This window comes from Neodothiora populina, assembly GCF_041146345.1.
Source record: "Neodothiora populina strain CPC 39397 chromosome Unknown canker_contig_6, whole genome shotgun sequence".
NCBI classification, from domain to species: Eukaryota; Fungi; Ascomycota; class Dothideomycetes; order Dothideales; family Dothioraceae; genus Neodothiora; species Neodothiora populina.
Genome location: NW_027191414.1, coordinates 641,555 through 655,826, shown reverse-complemented (window position 1 = coordinate 655,826; position 14,272 = coordinate 641,555). Strand labels below are relative to the sequence as shown.

Genomic DNA, 14,272 nt, shown 5'->3' with positions numbered 1-14,272 from the left:
AACCGGTGTTTACTTGTAAACATTGCGCCATGAACTAGACTAGTTCCAACCCACAGTCGGGGTATAGGACTGGAGAGAGATCTGTGCGCTTATCCAACCGTGCAACGGGGGCGATTGTCTTTTCTTAGTCACTTCTACTTGGTGACTTCGCCCGTTCTGGTTAGAAGAACAAGTAAATGTTTGCTCTGTTTGAGGATATTTTTATGTTTATGATTTTCCCCGGCACCAGATACGGACACTGACACGGACAGCACTACTACTGCACATCAACTCAAATAATGTCTTCCGCTTTCTCTTCGCTGTGTCCCTTCTGCGAGGCCTCGGCGCTGGCTTCGATGCAGATGCCGTTTCGCAGTGTCGCCAGGCGCGCATCATGGCGGCCGAGTATGGGAGGCACGAGTGGACTGGGCTCCATACGCAACATGGCCAGTGAGCAGAAATCACGACCCTCGAGGATGACTCTCTCGCCCAAAGTGCGCCAGTCGACGCCAGAGATTGCCCCGAGTGGGAGACCGGTCAGACGGCGCACCACCAGTCCCTTTGGCGCCATGAACCAGACCTCGGCCGACATCAGAGGCAAGGCCTTCAACAAGATCTCCGCCGCCGAACAGAAGAGAGCGTCTCGCTTCAAGCCTGGAGGCGCCAAAGAGCCCGCCAAGTCGGCAGATCCATACAAGGCACTCAAGATGCAGCGTGCCCTCGCTCCTGTCTCCTACGGCCATCGCGCCTCGGTCAAGCAGAGCATAGCAGACGTCGACTCCTTCTCCGACTTCGACCTCTTGCCTTCGATCCAGGAAGCCGTCGCCTCGCAAGCCTTGAAGGGCCTTGCAGACATCTCGCCGACTCCGATCCAGCGACTCGCTATACCAGCCCTGCTGGGCACGGATGGAAAGAAGAGGAGGCACAAGACACCGGCGCCGCTTGAAGAGACGTCGGACAAGTCGGACATGCAGCAGTTCCTCTTGGCGGCCGAGACGGGATCCGGCAAGACTCTGGCTTACCTCTTGCCCATCATTGACGCCATCAAGCGCCAGGAGATAGTTGACACGGAAGTAGAGGCCTCCGAGACGGCCAAGAAGGAGGCGGAGAAAAAGCGCAAAGGAAATGTGTTCGAACTCGAGCCGCCACCTCTTTCGAACGACGCCCATCCCACCACCGGTCGTCCCCGTGCCATCATCCTGCTGCCCACCGCAGAGCTGGTCTCGCAGGTCGGAGCCGTGGCAAAGTCGCTCTCTCACACAGTCAAGTTCAGGTCTGCTTTGGTCTCGGCTGCTTTCAGCGGTCAAGTCATCCGCAACCGACTCTTTTCTCCTGCCGGCATCGATGTCCTCATCTCCACCCCTCATCTTCTGTCCAGTATCACCGAGAGCGACCCAAACGTCCTTTCGCGCGTCACTCATCTGGTCATCGACGAGGCCGACTCTCTCCTTGATCGCTCCTTCACTCCTCTGACCGGCAGCATCCTCGACCGCGCCACCCCCAGTCTGAAACAGCTTGTTCTCTGTTCCGCCACGATCCCCCGCAGTCTCGACTCGTACCTCCGCAAGAAGTTCCCCGACACCCGCCGTCTCGCCACTCCCAATCTCCACGCCATTCCCCGTCGTGTCCAGCTCAGTGTCGTCGACGTCGAAAAGGATCCCTACAAGGGCAACAGAAACCTCGCCTGCGCCGACACCATCTGGAACCTGGGTCGCGAGATCGCCGAGAGCGCAGAGGAGAGCCGCGACGTCACGAAGCGCGTCATCGTGTTTGTCAACGAGCGCGAAAAGACCATTGAGTTGGCCGACTACCTTCAATCCAAGGGCGTCGACGCCGTCGCTCTGAACCGAGACACCAACGACCGCAAACAGACTGATGTCCTGGACGACTTTACCGGTGTCGCGACCACGTCGAATAACAGCGACAAATACGGCAAGAAGTCGCCATCGCCATCGCCGCCAACAACAAGCACGCCTCTCGCCGCACCCGCAAGCGGCAGACGCCAATTAGCCAATGTCAAAGTCCTCGTCATGACCGATCTCGGCTCCAGAGGAATCGACACTCTACTTGTGAAGACAGTCGTGTTGTACGACGTCCCTCACACCAGTATCGACTTTATCCACCGTCTGGGTCGCGTCGGACGTATGGGCCGTCGCGGCAGGGCTCTGGTGCTGGTCGGTAAAGGTGACAGACGAGATATTGTCAAGGAGGTCAGAGAGGGCATGTTCAAGGGCCAGGCCTTGATCTAGTTTGTGGTCGCAGTCAGGCAACTCAATATTGCTCATGTACGATAAAGATTATCCTCTTCGTTCGTGGAACAAGAGTGAATGGAAAGAAAAGGAACGATGCGAGAGAAATAGAAATGACCTGTATACTAAAACATATAGACAAATCAAGAGATACCCCCTCCTACTTATTCACCCTGACTTCACTCTTTCACCTATCTTGACTTACTTGTTCACATCTGTACCGATCATATGTTGCTCTCCTTCCTCCTCACCAGACTTTCTTCACGGCCTTGTTCATGGTACAGTCTGCAGTGAGGAAGACGAAGAAGAAGAAGAAACAAGCAGGAGAAGGAGAGATCCCTTATGAAGATACACTAACGACAAGGTTATACATGCCTCGCATTCTGTACACCTACACAAGTTTTATCAATTTCCATATACAATCACCACCTCCCATCTACGAGTGAAGACAAGTAGTTCAAATATGCATTGTACCACAGGTGATCTCTCAGCCCCGGCGGCTCCTGCCTGTGTGTTACCATAGCAAGGGGTGGGTGGCCGTCGTTCCTTCCTTGTTTCACTCACTTTCTTCACCAGAAACTATGACGGATCTATACCACTAGGATTTCTCCACATAATGGAGATCCTCTTCCCTCTTCTCCCGTGTCATCTGATCATTTGATAATGTCATGGACCTGCTCGTCTTCATCACATGGTCATGCATTGTCGCTCCTGGGCATCTTCGTTTCAAGTGAAATTATCACAGAGAAGCATACTTATTCATTGCATGGCCGGTGACCATTCACCGACGACTCATCGATCATTCATCCGGGAAAGACTGACAAGTCACTACGGTTTTTAGTGCATACTATCGAAGACTCATTCCCTCTGTCCTTACCGACCATTCGTCAAAGAGTGAAGCATTGACTAAATCCAGGTCCTCTGTACTTCGTGTAAATCAAAGAGATATGAATGGCCGGGAGATCGGATTGCGAGGTATCGAAGACGAGGCCGGGCCCGGGACAGGGTCGCCCTCTATATCTTCCCCGCTCGAGCTGATTTTGCGCTCTGTATGACGAAGAGAACGAGGAGTCATCGCATGTGCTGGAAATATTGAATGGATAGATTGTGTTGCGATCTACTGCAGTGTTAGAGTACAGTGCATTGTATTGGAATATGCAGATTGAATTGAATCGGATTGAATCAGACTGCACTGCAATGTAACAAGAGATAGAATAGGGAGAGGGCTGCGAATTTGTTGGGGTTTTTTCTGTATACCAAAAGCAATCAATCTATATTCCAGAAAAACAAGACGGACTGAAAGACCCCGAGAGAGCGGGCAAGACGGGGTCGACCGATCATGGGAGTGAACAATGGATGAGTCCAACAATAACATCCACAACAGACTAGACTCGCACTGACTCAAAAACACCGATTGACTTGCTTTGCTTTCTCATTGGACTTGAAAGGGAAAGATATCTCGTTCTCCACAACTCCCTCTTCCCCCTTCCCCAATTGCCACTTCTCCTATTCAATCATCCCCCAAGGTAAAGCGCGATCAAATCCTCAAGAGACCGATCGAATCCTCACGCGTCCCCGAGACGAGCCTTGAGCTCGGCGACCTCCTTGGTCAAGTTCTCGATCTGGCTAGACTGCGCCGCGAGCATACCTTTGATGTCCTGCAGCACGCCCTTGATGCCCTCGGCCGCGCCCTTAGCTGGCGAAGGAGCAGGAGCCGACTCCTGGGTCGAAGAGGCCAGGGATGGAATAGCTGCTGGCTCGGCAGCGGGAGCAGAAGTGGTCTTCGTGGGTTCGGCGGATGATGATTGCTGTCTGGGTGGCGTCTTGACGCCGGTCTTTCCTTCCTGTTTCTCTGCGACGACAGCGGCGGCGGCGCGAGGACGCTCGATGGGCTTGGGAACCTCCTCGAAGCTGCTTGCGTCGTTGTCCGATGACTCCTCGGCGTCCTTGTCGGCGAACTTGGAGGCAGCTGCTGCCATGCTCTGCTGGTTGTCCTTCATGGATCCCGAGGCGGGCGGTGAGCGAGCGGCGGCTGGCTGGGGGGTTGGTTCCGTCTTTGCTGGTGCTGGGGTGGGCTCGGGTGCATTCGCCGGCGTGGGTGCTGGTGTGGCCTTGACATCGGCGGGTTTGGGCGCCTTCTCGGCTGCAATCTCGACGGGAGTCTCTCCCTCGTACAGGCTCTCCATGGTGATCTTGCTGGGCAGAGCTGCCTCCTTGCCGCCGAACCACTCGCTGCTAGACATGGATGGCTTGGTGCCAGTCGCGGGAGGGTAGATGTCGTTCTGGAAGACCTCAGCACGGCGGGGGACGATGAACGACACGGGCTCGATGTAGGCGTCGTTGACCGTCTTGTAGCAGCGCATGACCTCGTTGTCGTGGGTGTTGACTCCGCGCTTTGGTACGAAAGCGATACCGCGCTGGGGCTCCACCGACTTGTATTCCGACAGGTACTGGAATTTGTCGTTCTCGTATTCGTAGTATCGAATGTTACCGTCACTGTTTCCTCGTCGTCAGCCGAAAGCGCATGAAATGCGTTAGTCCAGAAAAAGACTCACCCCTTGCCGGCAAGGTAGAGCATCTGAGTGCTGTCATCCCAGAAAGGCATGCACACACCGCTGATGGAGTCGAGGATCTCGAATCCATTGATAGGCTCCGCGGGGTTGCGCACATCCCAGAGACCCAACTGCCTGTCACTCATACGCGAGAAACCGGTGGTGGCGACTCTGTCGTGCTCGCCCATCCACACAGCTCTACTGTTCTTTGCGCCAGCGTGTCCCGGAACCTCGTAGGCAGCCTTCTCTTGTCTGACGTCCCAGAATCTGATCTTCTTGTCGCGGCACGTGGTGACCATCATGCCACCATCAGCAGACCAGGAGAGCGACTGGACGATGTCATTGTGCTTCAGGGTGAGGGGCGCAGTCTGGGCTTCGACGTCCCAGAGCTTGATGGTGTAGTCGCCAGATGAACTGGCGAGAACGTTCTCGGCGGAAGGGTTGAAGAGGACATGTCCAACCTTGCGAGTGTGGCCAGTGAGCTTGGCAACAGGGGACACATCGACGGGCTCTTCGGTGTCTTGGTAGAGTGAGAAGTTCTCGGGGACTTTCCAGAGGAAGACCTTCCCGTCGTCAGATCCGGACGCAATGAGCGAATCGTCAAAAGGACTCCAGTCGGTGTCGAGGACGGCGGCGGTGTGGCCACGGAAGAGCGGTAGGATCTCGGGGAGCTTTCCCTTCTCGTCGACTGGGATGACAGCAAAAGAACCACCTCCGCTGGCTTCCCAATTGACCGAAAGATACTTGGGGTTTGCCTATCGAGGGGGTAAGAAAGGTGTCATGTCCTTCCGTCGCATCTTCCTTGACCGACCTTGATCAGGTTGGTGTCCCAGGCGTTCTTGGAGATCCTCAAGTTATCGTAACATTGTTCCTGGAGGCAGCAGTGTCAATTAATGTGGCGATAGTCGAGTCGAACAGCATGCGCGCATACCTTCTTGGTAGATCTGCCAAAAACGTGTCCTGTTTCCTGGGCTCAGTAGGTTGCCTTTCGACGTGTCGCGTGGCTGTGTTTACTTACGGTATTTCGACGCTCTCACGAACTTTCCAGACATCTCTACGAGAACGCCAGGGGCCGTATCCAAATGGTCAGTTGATTTAGCGGTTTGAGAGGAGGAAAGGGTCAATGAGAGAGAAGAGTGGATTATATGAAAGTATGTAATGTATTATTGTAGGTATAAATGGTGGCTTCGGATAGTGGAAAGGTACAAATGCCTTGGGCCAGCTTGCGCTTTGTACTGTGCCTCTGCTGTGTACAGCGCAGTAAGGTATACAGTACCTCTACTATAACCACTACTACTCTACCGTACTTTACTGCATACTATCTCGCCAGCGCTGTCTCTAGAGCAAAAGCACGGAACAGAAGCAGCCAGTCCACCGTTGCATTCTCGGCTTCCGTCTAGCCCCGGACCTCCCACCTAATGTACAGTACCCACTCCTAACGCCCTACCCACCTTAGTTAAGGTACCATGAGCCTCACAGCTTAACAGCTCACTACTACAGTTGCAAGTACACATACTACACTGTACAGCACACAAATCGTTGGAAAACGGACAAGGTGGCGCTGCTGCTTCTGCGCAAGAACCATACCGATTGGCCCTTTCGTGATATCTGTGCTGCTGCTGCTGCTGCCGCCGCCGTGATGTCTCCACGTACACTTCTCACCAGTCAATCATGAAGCTTGAGCAACTCGACCATGGACAGTATGTCCGAAACACACCTTTGACTGTGCTTTCGCTTTCGAGGCTGACCCTTCGCATCTTCATCTGTTCTATACTCGACCTACTTGAATGCGTATCCACAGTATATAGGATGCGCAGCTCTGACTCGTTCCTCCACATTCCTTCGACTAATATGCATTACGGGACTACCAATGGGTGAATGACGAGGTTCATGGTGATGAACAGTTCTTTTGATAGCGAGGCGATCAAATTACGCGTCCTGAACATCCGCGCCAAGCGGACCTCTAAGCATGACTACGTTCTTATATATGCCCATCTCTTCATTTACTGCTCATTGGGTCCGTGCCTTTACGCACAATGTTTCCAAACCAGCTCAGTCGTACAAGAGATGATAAGTAGAAGAAATGGTCTCGTATGTCGCTGCATCCTATTGATCGGACGCCGGTGGATCGATTCTCCGTCACATGCAACGTGAACCCCAACCTCAACTCCACCATAACGTAAAGTAAGCTTTGAAAGCTGGTAGTGAATGTCCAACCACTTTACTGTATAGCACTGTCTTTTCTGGACTATGACTCTGCTGTGGCTCTGGAAAGCAAGCCATTCCCGAAGGTCAGTATGTGTCTCAAGTGATCGTGTGACAACTTCACTTCATACATCATCCTACTACAACTTGCGCAGTCTGCGGGGTTGTAATGAACAAAGCTCTGTTAAATCAACGATCAATCGGGCACTGCTCTACGGAAGTCGCGTAAACATCGCATGCATGATCATCACTTGTGACTTGACATCCTCTGGTTCGCATGCATCTCTTACATGACCTTTCCTCCCTTCAGCATCCGACGTCCAACTGAAGGAGATCATGTATGCTTCACCAGGTACCAACTATGGAACGATATCGGGGCAAAGTAGAGCTGTGCAGCCTACTGGATGGGGGAGGATTGTCGGAAAACCCGTCTTTGCCTACTGTGCTGTAGTCTCAGTGATGACATTCACCATACTTTTGTACTGCGTCGCATTGCTGGATGGCTCTCTCACTTGTAAATACTCGATGATGGTCAACCTAGCCAAATGGACTTTGGGGATCTTGATCGGGCATCATGAAGTGACTGCACATGCCTCCTTCAGCCCGATCCAACCTCCATCTTATCCTCTAGCTGTCCGAAACCCCTATCTGTCCGGTAATATTCCCAGTAGGCTCAAATACACGTAGTAGAGTAAGCTAAGCACAAGCACAGTCTGGTTACCAGGAAGCCAAGCAGAGACAATTTCTGCAGCTCAGCCAGAGTTCTGGTTTGGGAACAAGGTCTCGTGGACGGTGTTGGCCAGGATCGACGGGCATACATACAGCCTTTTGGGTGCGAAGACTAAGAAATCGAACTTCAGGTCGGCGACCCTCATCAATGCAAACTATACATCGACACATAGCATATTTGAGGTTCGTGCTGCGACGGAGACTTTTACACTTGATTTCTTCTCACCCGTCTCTTTCGACGATTACGTTCGTCAGTCGCTGCCTTTCTCCTGTTTGACCATCAGTGCCATTGGCAAAGCGGAGTCCTTGCAACTGTACACAGGTATTGGTGAAGACTGGACTGGCCAACCAAAAGCGGCGGAATGTTCTCATTATCAATTTGGCAATACCTCGATCCATGACATAAGCGCGAACGGCGCCACTTTTCAGGAATCAGACGACGAGATGGCTCTCTGGGGTCGGGTTGTGTATGCAGCAGAGCAACGTACCGCTGGCATGCTTAGCTTCGGATCTGGTCCCGCTACTACACTCCAGAAGCAGTTCCAGAGCAATGGAGTACTGAATGGAGGAAGTGATTCATGTTACGAGAATGGATTTCGAGGGTTTGCTTATCAGCTTGGTCCTACTTTATCCCAAGGGATCACAGTGCGACTGGCCGTAGGCGTAGTACGCGAGGAGGCAATTGACTATCTCGGCTCGGCCGAGACCCACTACTATCGCTCTGCTTATCCAGATATTGCCAGTGTTGTCGAACACTTCTTTGGTGATTACGAGAGTGCTTTGAGTGAGGCTTGCGATCTGGACTCGACTATCGACACAACAGCTAAAGAATTGGCGGGCTCGAACTACTCAGATATCCTGGCACTATCGACTAGACAGGTTTTTGGTGCGATAGACCTGACAAATCCTGCCGATACACGGAATATCAGTCAGGCCAAAGCCTTCATCAAGGAGATATCAAGCGATGGTAACCTCAACACCGTGGACATCATCTATCCGCTATTCCCAATTTTCTACGTTTTCTGTCCGCAATGGATCAAATTGTTGTTGGATCCTGTACTCCAGTACTCCAAAGCTGGCAGATACCCTCACCCTTGGGCCATCCATGATCTCGGAGCTTCTTATCCAATAGCCTCAGGCCATGATGATGGCATCGATGAACAGATGCCCATTGAGGAGACAGGCAACATGATCCTCATGATCAAAGCTTACGAACAAGCGACTGGCGATACTTCCTGGTCGTCAGAGTATGGTGAACTGTTGGAACAATGGGCCACATATATATCTGATTATGGTCTTTACCCAGAATGGCAGTTGTCCACTACAGATGGTCTCGGCGGATACGCTAACATGACCAGTCTGGCCGTCAAGGCTGCTGTTGCGCTCTCTGCTTATGGCTCCATCACGAAACGACAGACATGGACGGATTTAGGCTCCTCTTTCGCGCACAAGATAGTCGATGGTCTTGGGGTCGAAACGGACGCTCGAAGTCACCAACCATATTTCGACCTCACGTATGGAGATGGTATATTTTACCTTACCTTCAACATTTTTCCATCGGCGCTCTTCAATCTATCCACTTTCGATCCCCGCGTCTACGTTGAGCAGAGTCAGTTCTATCCGACAGTGCGACGAAGCTCTGGTGTACCTATAGATGGAGACGCACTGTGGGGGAAGACAGATTGGGACTTTTGGATGGCTGCCGTGTCAGAAGATAGCACAAGGGACATGTTTATCGACGACACACATGCATATCTCGCGAACCGTAAAAATACGCAGCCATTTAGTGATAGATACTGGGTCGAAGGATTTGAAGAAGGCTTAGCGGTATTTAGGGCGAGACCGACTGTGGGTGCTCACTGGGCAATCTGGGCTCTAAAGAAGGGCCCTAATTCCGGTAATCTGACAAGAGGCTCGAGATGGCAGGAGATATGGTGAGAGCTTATCTTGGGAAAGCTTGCCAGAGCACACGAAGATTATATGACATGATGGTCCACGCGTAGAGTCTAACATTTCGCGAAGATAAAGGGTTTCATCTGCGTTGGACAGGCCTGCATCTGGCATCACTACAGCGAACTATGTGATGTGTTGTCATAAGAGTCGATAGGCTGGAGTGGCTGTCGTATACAAGTAGGCTGGTCGTCGTCGGTAATGCCAATGCGTGAATATTACTTGTACCTGAGTCTTATCGATTCGAAGGATCCGGACTTTGGTTCATTTCAAGGCTTTGACAGGGATCGGCTAAAAAAGTGGGGATATAATTGTGAAATGCGGAGAGAACCTTAGAAGGACAAAGCGAGCGCTGGATGTGTGGATGGCATGAACTCTGTCGGGGCTTTACGAAATACGTCGTCGCGAGTCTAGTGTAAGGTAAGGTACCTTAGGGCACGAGACAGGTACGAGAAATGTATAAACTGAAGTTGACTCCTTTTATTACACGAATGAGTAAGATCGGACAAGACGACTAAAGCATACGAAATACTGAAACAAGTACAAGTCAATCCAGCAGCATGAGGCTCTAGACTATCAGAGTGTGATTAAAGACGCGTGCTGCTCTTGGCCAAACTTCGCAGACAAGCTGCACCTTGGTAGAGCCTGGAGCAAAACCGGGCCAATCACGCAACCCGGGGGCTGTAATTGAGGCTTTTGGCCGAAAGTACGATCGCACAATCGAGCCGTGTCCAATCTCAAGGAGAGCATGACTTGCAATGACCTGAGACGCGACTCTGTTGACCTTGTTTTGTCGCACTGGCGATTGGCTTGTGCTCGCGCTTCAACGACTTTAGCACTCTGTTGCTGCGCAAGGTGACTCGAAAACGACGACGAAGCCTTGACAACATCAACGTCTGCCATTTTTTTGGCGGAGGAAAGTGGTGCAAGGACGGGTCAAGCAGGCTTGTTTGGCGCGAATTAAGGTATTATAGCGGACGCCGTTAATCGGAATTAGCGTCAAGCACATGGCCCAGTAACGTGGAGTAGAAGTGAATGCCGCCCCTTCTTTGGCCCTCAATCTGTCCCTCGACCTGTGTGTGTGTGTGTGTGTATCCTGGTTGCTCGCACAAGTGCCCAGCACCGCCTCTTTCTTGCCCCCCCCACTGTTCAGGTCTGGTACCGTATTGTCTTGTCGTCGCTTTCTCAATTCTCTCTTCTCCAAATCACCCTGTCTCGCTGCCTCGTTGCTGCTTCTTCTTGGGACGGTTCAATCTCTCTGACATTCACGAATCCTTGTTGCGCGTGTGTTTGAAGCGCCGACATCTGTTACACTCGCTCAGATTCACATCTAATTTACCGTTCCCCCCGTCGCACACTCTCCACGCGCGGGTTGTCGTTCTGCTGCATCAGTCTGCATCAAGCTGCATCTCATCCAGGTATCTTGTCTTGACAGGAAATTGAAGCTGCAGGCCCCCGTGACACCACGCGCCGGACTCCAAGAATCCCAAAGGGTACAGGCATATCGCAGGTACAGCATAGTGCCTTACAGACATATGCCATCGCACAAGCGCGATCCTTGATCGAGACCATCTCTCGTCAAAACTTCTATATCGACTTGTCTATCTTGACTTTAGCCCATCATGTTACTACGGCCAGCGACCCCGCTTACCATTCTTTTTCTGGTCGCTTTTGTTCTTTTACTGCTTGCTACAATATCGACTCCAATAATCAAAGTCATCCCCCTGGCCAGCTTCGACGGTGTCGATTATGGCGTTTTCGGATACTGTCGAGGTGATGTTTGTACCACCAAAGTTGGCTACAGCACTGGCAGCATAAGCGGGTCTACCGATGACAATGACTTTTCTCTACCTTACAGCGCAAGACATTCGCTTTCTGGCATCCTTATTGTGCACCCCGTTGCGGCGCTTCTTACTCTGATATGCTTCTTCCTGGCCTTTGCTGCTCACTTCCATTCCCCAGCTCACTCGCCCCGCTACTTGCTGGCCCTCTTGATATTGACATTCCCAACCCTGCTGGTCGCGCTTCTGGCCTTCCTCGTGGACATCCTCCTCTTTGTTCCGCACATGCAGTGGGGAGGATGGATTGTTCTGGCGGCTACCATTCTAATCATTGCAAGCGGCGTTGTCACTTGCGCGATGAGAAGAACACTCGTATCACGAAAGGCGCGCAAGAAGCGCATTGCTGAAAATGCCGACATGAATGGTCAGAACTATTACGCCAACATGCAGCCTCCTAGAATGCTTGCCGATGAGCTCCCGAGAGCCGATAGTCCGCCACCGATGTCTGGCGCGATTGAGGACAACTCCAAGATCCCCCAGTTCGCATCGTACGAGACGAACACTCTGGACAGAAAGAGCTCTGATGACCGGACTCCTCTCAACCCTCGTGCACAATCCGTCAGAAGCGCTAGTTCTGGACACCACACCAACCCGGCAATTGCCATGGATGGCGCACCCCCAATGCCCGACAACAACTACATGAGGGAGCAGCCACGCGATCAGTACGGCAACCCCATAACACATGGAGAGATCGCAATGGCAGAGGGTCTACCACCTCCAGGTCTAAGACATCACGCCTCTAGGGGATCTGTAGGTTCCAACGGCTCGAACAAATCGCAGCAATCGGGCATGGGCACGGGTCCTCCGCCACCAGATTATCGCGGTCGCGGAGGATTTAATGGCCCGCCTAGAGGAAGAGGAGGCTATGGGCCACGAGGAGGATACGGACCTGGACCACGAGCCAATTTCGGACCCGGGTCGCGCGGTGGCTACGGTCCCGGCCCTGGCCCCGGTCCTGGTAGAGGAGGCATGATGTACAGAGGAAGAGGTGGCCCACAAGGCATGCGAGGTCCTCCACCACCTGGTTGGCGAGGTCCGCCAATGGGTAGAGGCGGCCTTGCACCTAGCACGATGGTTGTGGCTGGTATGCCAATGGGTCGTGGACAGCAAGGCCCACCACCGCCAGGTTATGGTTCTGCATACGGTGGCGAGAACGACATGCCTCCACCTGGTCTGCCGCCATTCAACCGCAACAACAGCTCCCCTGTGAATCCGAGCGAAGACGTTGCGATCGGCCAAGCAATCGAGATGGATGAGCGCACCGGAAGCCCAATGGTACAGCCGCCGATGGACACAGTGAACACTTATGGACACCAGAATCATGATGGACCTCAAGTGCGTAGGGATCTAACCCCTCAAAACCAGCGGGATATCACTCCGACGAGCCAGAGAAACCCTTCCAACCCTGAGCCACCGACGCCTTCAAGCATCTACTCTCAACAGTAAGTTTTAACGTGACCAGTGTCATAATATCACCAAACTGACTTGATTTCTTTAGAACATATGTGCCACCAAGGACGGCTTGGGCAGGGCCTCCACCAGTCCCGGAACATGGTCCCGTCTCTCCCATCGAGGCCGACTATCCTATGCCTATGACCAACGGTGCGCGAACTGCTTCGCCGAGCCACAGACGCGCAGGCTCGGACGCTTACTACGAAGACGTTGATCCTCGTTTCGCGGTCGACCCCGAGCCCGTCCCTACCATCACTTACGATAGTGGATCACCGCAGCGCTCGAGCGTTTTGCCCAACAGCCTTATGCCTGGTGCACTAGGCCATCTCGCTGCAGACGATGGACGCCACGGCGGAATTTCACACCATAACCTTGAGCCAGACAGCAGTTATGAAAACATTGCCGAGGGTGCTCGGTCGCCGGCGGGCAGCGACATCTCTCACTTTACATCCGTATCACAACGCGGTGTCAACCCCAACTGGCGGGCTGGACCGCCACCAGGTGGCATGGCCGGCGGCGCTGCATATGGCAACGGGCCTCCTCCACCTTCCCGACGAAATGAACATAATGACATGATCCTTGGAGCCAATCCTGATTTCAGCATCCCAGGAATGGGCGCACCAAGGGGTGGCTTCCGCAATGGCCCTCGCGGCAGAGGCGGTCCGCCTATGAACACCAGACAAGCTCCTGGTATTGGAGGATTGACGCCTCAGGGAAGATATCCCACCGATATGTAGGGTTTCTTATGAATGACCAGTGCATACTGGTGATGTCGCTAGTATGAGCACTAGGCGCCACATCTCACCTGGCAATGTTTCATCTTGATTTGCAGCAAAAGTGTTACTTCTTTCGCTTTCTTCTCCCTTTACTTGTTCGTCTTTCCCTTCCATCACGCCTTTTGTTAGAGCTACCGGCAGAAGTCTTGTTATATTCTCCTCATGACGACGCGAACCCAAGGACACGACGGCGTCTGTTCAGAAGGTCATATGATTTTGCCTACTGATCACTTATCGGTTTGCACAAATATTTCAGGCAGGGCCTGTGGCTGGAGAGAAAATATGAGCTAGCCTACCTACTCTTCTTTTGTTCTGCTTGTATGCATGTTACGTTATTGGTTTCATAGTTGATGTATGGGTGGGGGATGGGCTAGACTGGATGTGAAGGGGTAGAACGTGTGTGTGTTGTACATAGGGTACGGCAGATTAATCCAACATGTCTTCGGTTGTATGAGTTACTTGTTCTGGTGCTTCTGATTATACGTTGTGCATGTCATAGTCATATTCTTCTTCAAGGTCCAGCAGCTGCGTATACTGAA

At 52.5% G+C, this 14,272-nt stretch overlaps 4 protein-coding genes across 8 annotated transcripts; 3 read left to right on the top strand and 1 right to left on the bottom strand.

Moving 5' to 3' along the window:
* Positions 1–278: 278 nt before the first annotated feature.
* Positions 279–2,228, top strand: AAFC00_005847 (uncharacterized protein; the record flags this gene model as incomplete). 2 transcript variants are annotated; one of them, XM_069345697.1, is made up of 1 exon in its annotated part: positions 279–2,228. In XM_069345697.1, the coding sequence occupies one exon, from the start codon at positions 279–281 to the stop codon at positions 2,226–2,228; it is 1,950 nt and encodes a 649-aa protein (XP_069197898.1). The 2 variants fall into 2 exon arrangements, with proteins under 2 accessions (XP_069197898.1, XP_069197897.1); XM_069348275.1 differs by having other exon boundaries at positions 423–2,228.
* Positions 2,229–3,793: 1,565 nt separating this feature from the next.
* Positions 3,794–5,832, bottom strand: AAFC00_005846 (uncharacterized protein; the record flags this gene model as incomplete). Its single annotated transcript, XM_069345696.1, has 5 exons — positions 3,794–4,724; positions 4,784–5,535; positions 5,592–5,651; positions 5,712–5,740; positions 5,799–5,832. 5 exons carry the CDS (start codon positions 5,830–5,832, stop codon positions 3,794–3,796), a joined length of 1,806 nt encoding a protein of 601 aa, XP_069197896.1.
* Positions 5,833–7,321: 1,489 nt separating this feature from the next.
* AAFC00_005845 (uncharacterized protein) lies at positions 7,322–9,652 on the top strand (the record flags this gene model as incomplete). Of its 3 annotated transcripts, none has more annotated exons than XM_069345695.1 (2): positions 7,322–7,640; positions 7,698–9,652. In XM_069345695.1, the coding sequence occupies 2 exons, from the start codon at positions 7,322–7,324 to the stop codon at positions 9,650–9,652; spliced, it is 2,274 nt and encodes a 757-aa protein (XP_069197894.1). The 3 variants fall into 3 exon arrangements, with proteins under 3 accessions (XP_069197894.1, XP_069197893.1, XP_069197895.1); XM_069348273.1 differs by having other exon boundaries at positions 7,511–7,640; XM_069348274.1 differs by having other exon boundaries at positions 7,514–7,640.
* Positions 9,653–11,286: 1,634 nt separating this feature from the next.
* On the top strand, positions 11,287–13,694 carry AAFC00_005844 (uncharacterized protein; the record flags this gene model as incomplete). 2 transcript variants are annotated; one of them, XM_069345693.1, is made up of 3 exons in its annotated part: positions 11,287–12,422; positions 12,486–12,947; positions 13,004–13,694. In XM_069345693.1, 3 exons carry the CDS (start codon positions 11,287–11,289, stop codon positions 13,692–13,694), a joined length of 2,289 nt encoding a protein of 762 aa, XP_069197891.1. The 2 variants fall into 2 exon arrangements, with proteins under 2 accessions (XP_069197891.1, XP_069197892.1); XM_069345694.1 differs by having other exon boundaries at positions 11,287–12,947.
* Positions 13,695–14,272: the final 578 nt, after the last annotated feature.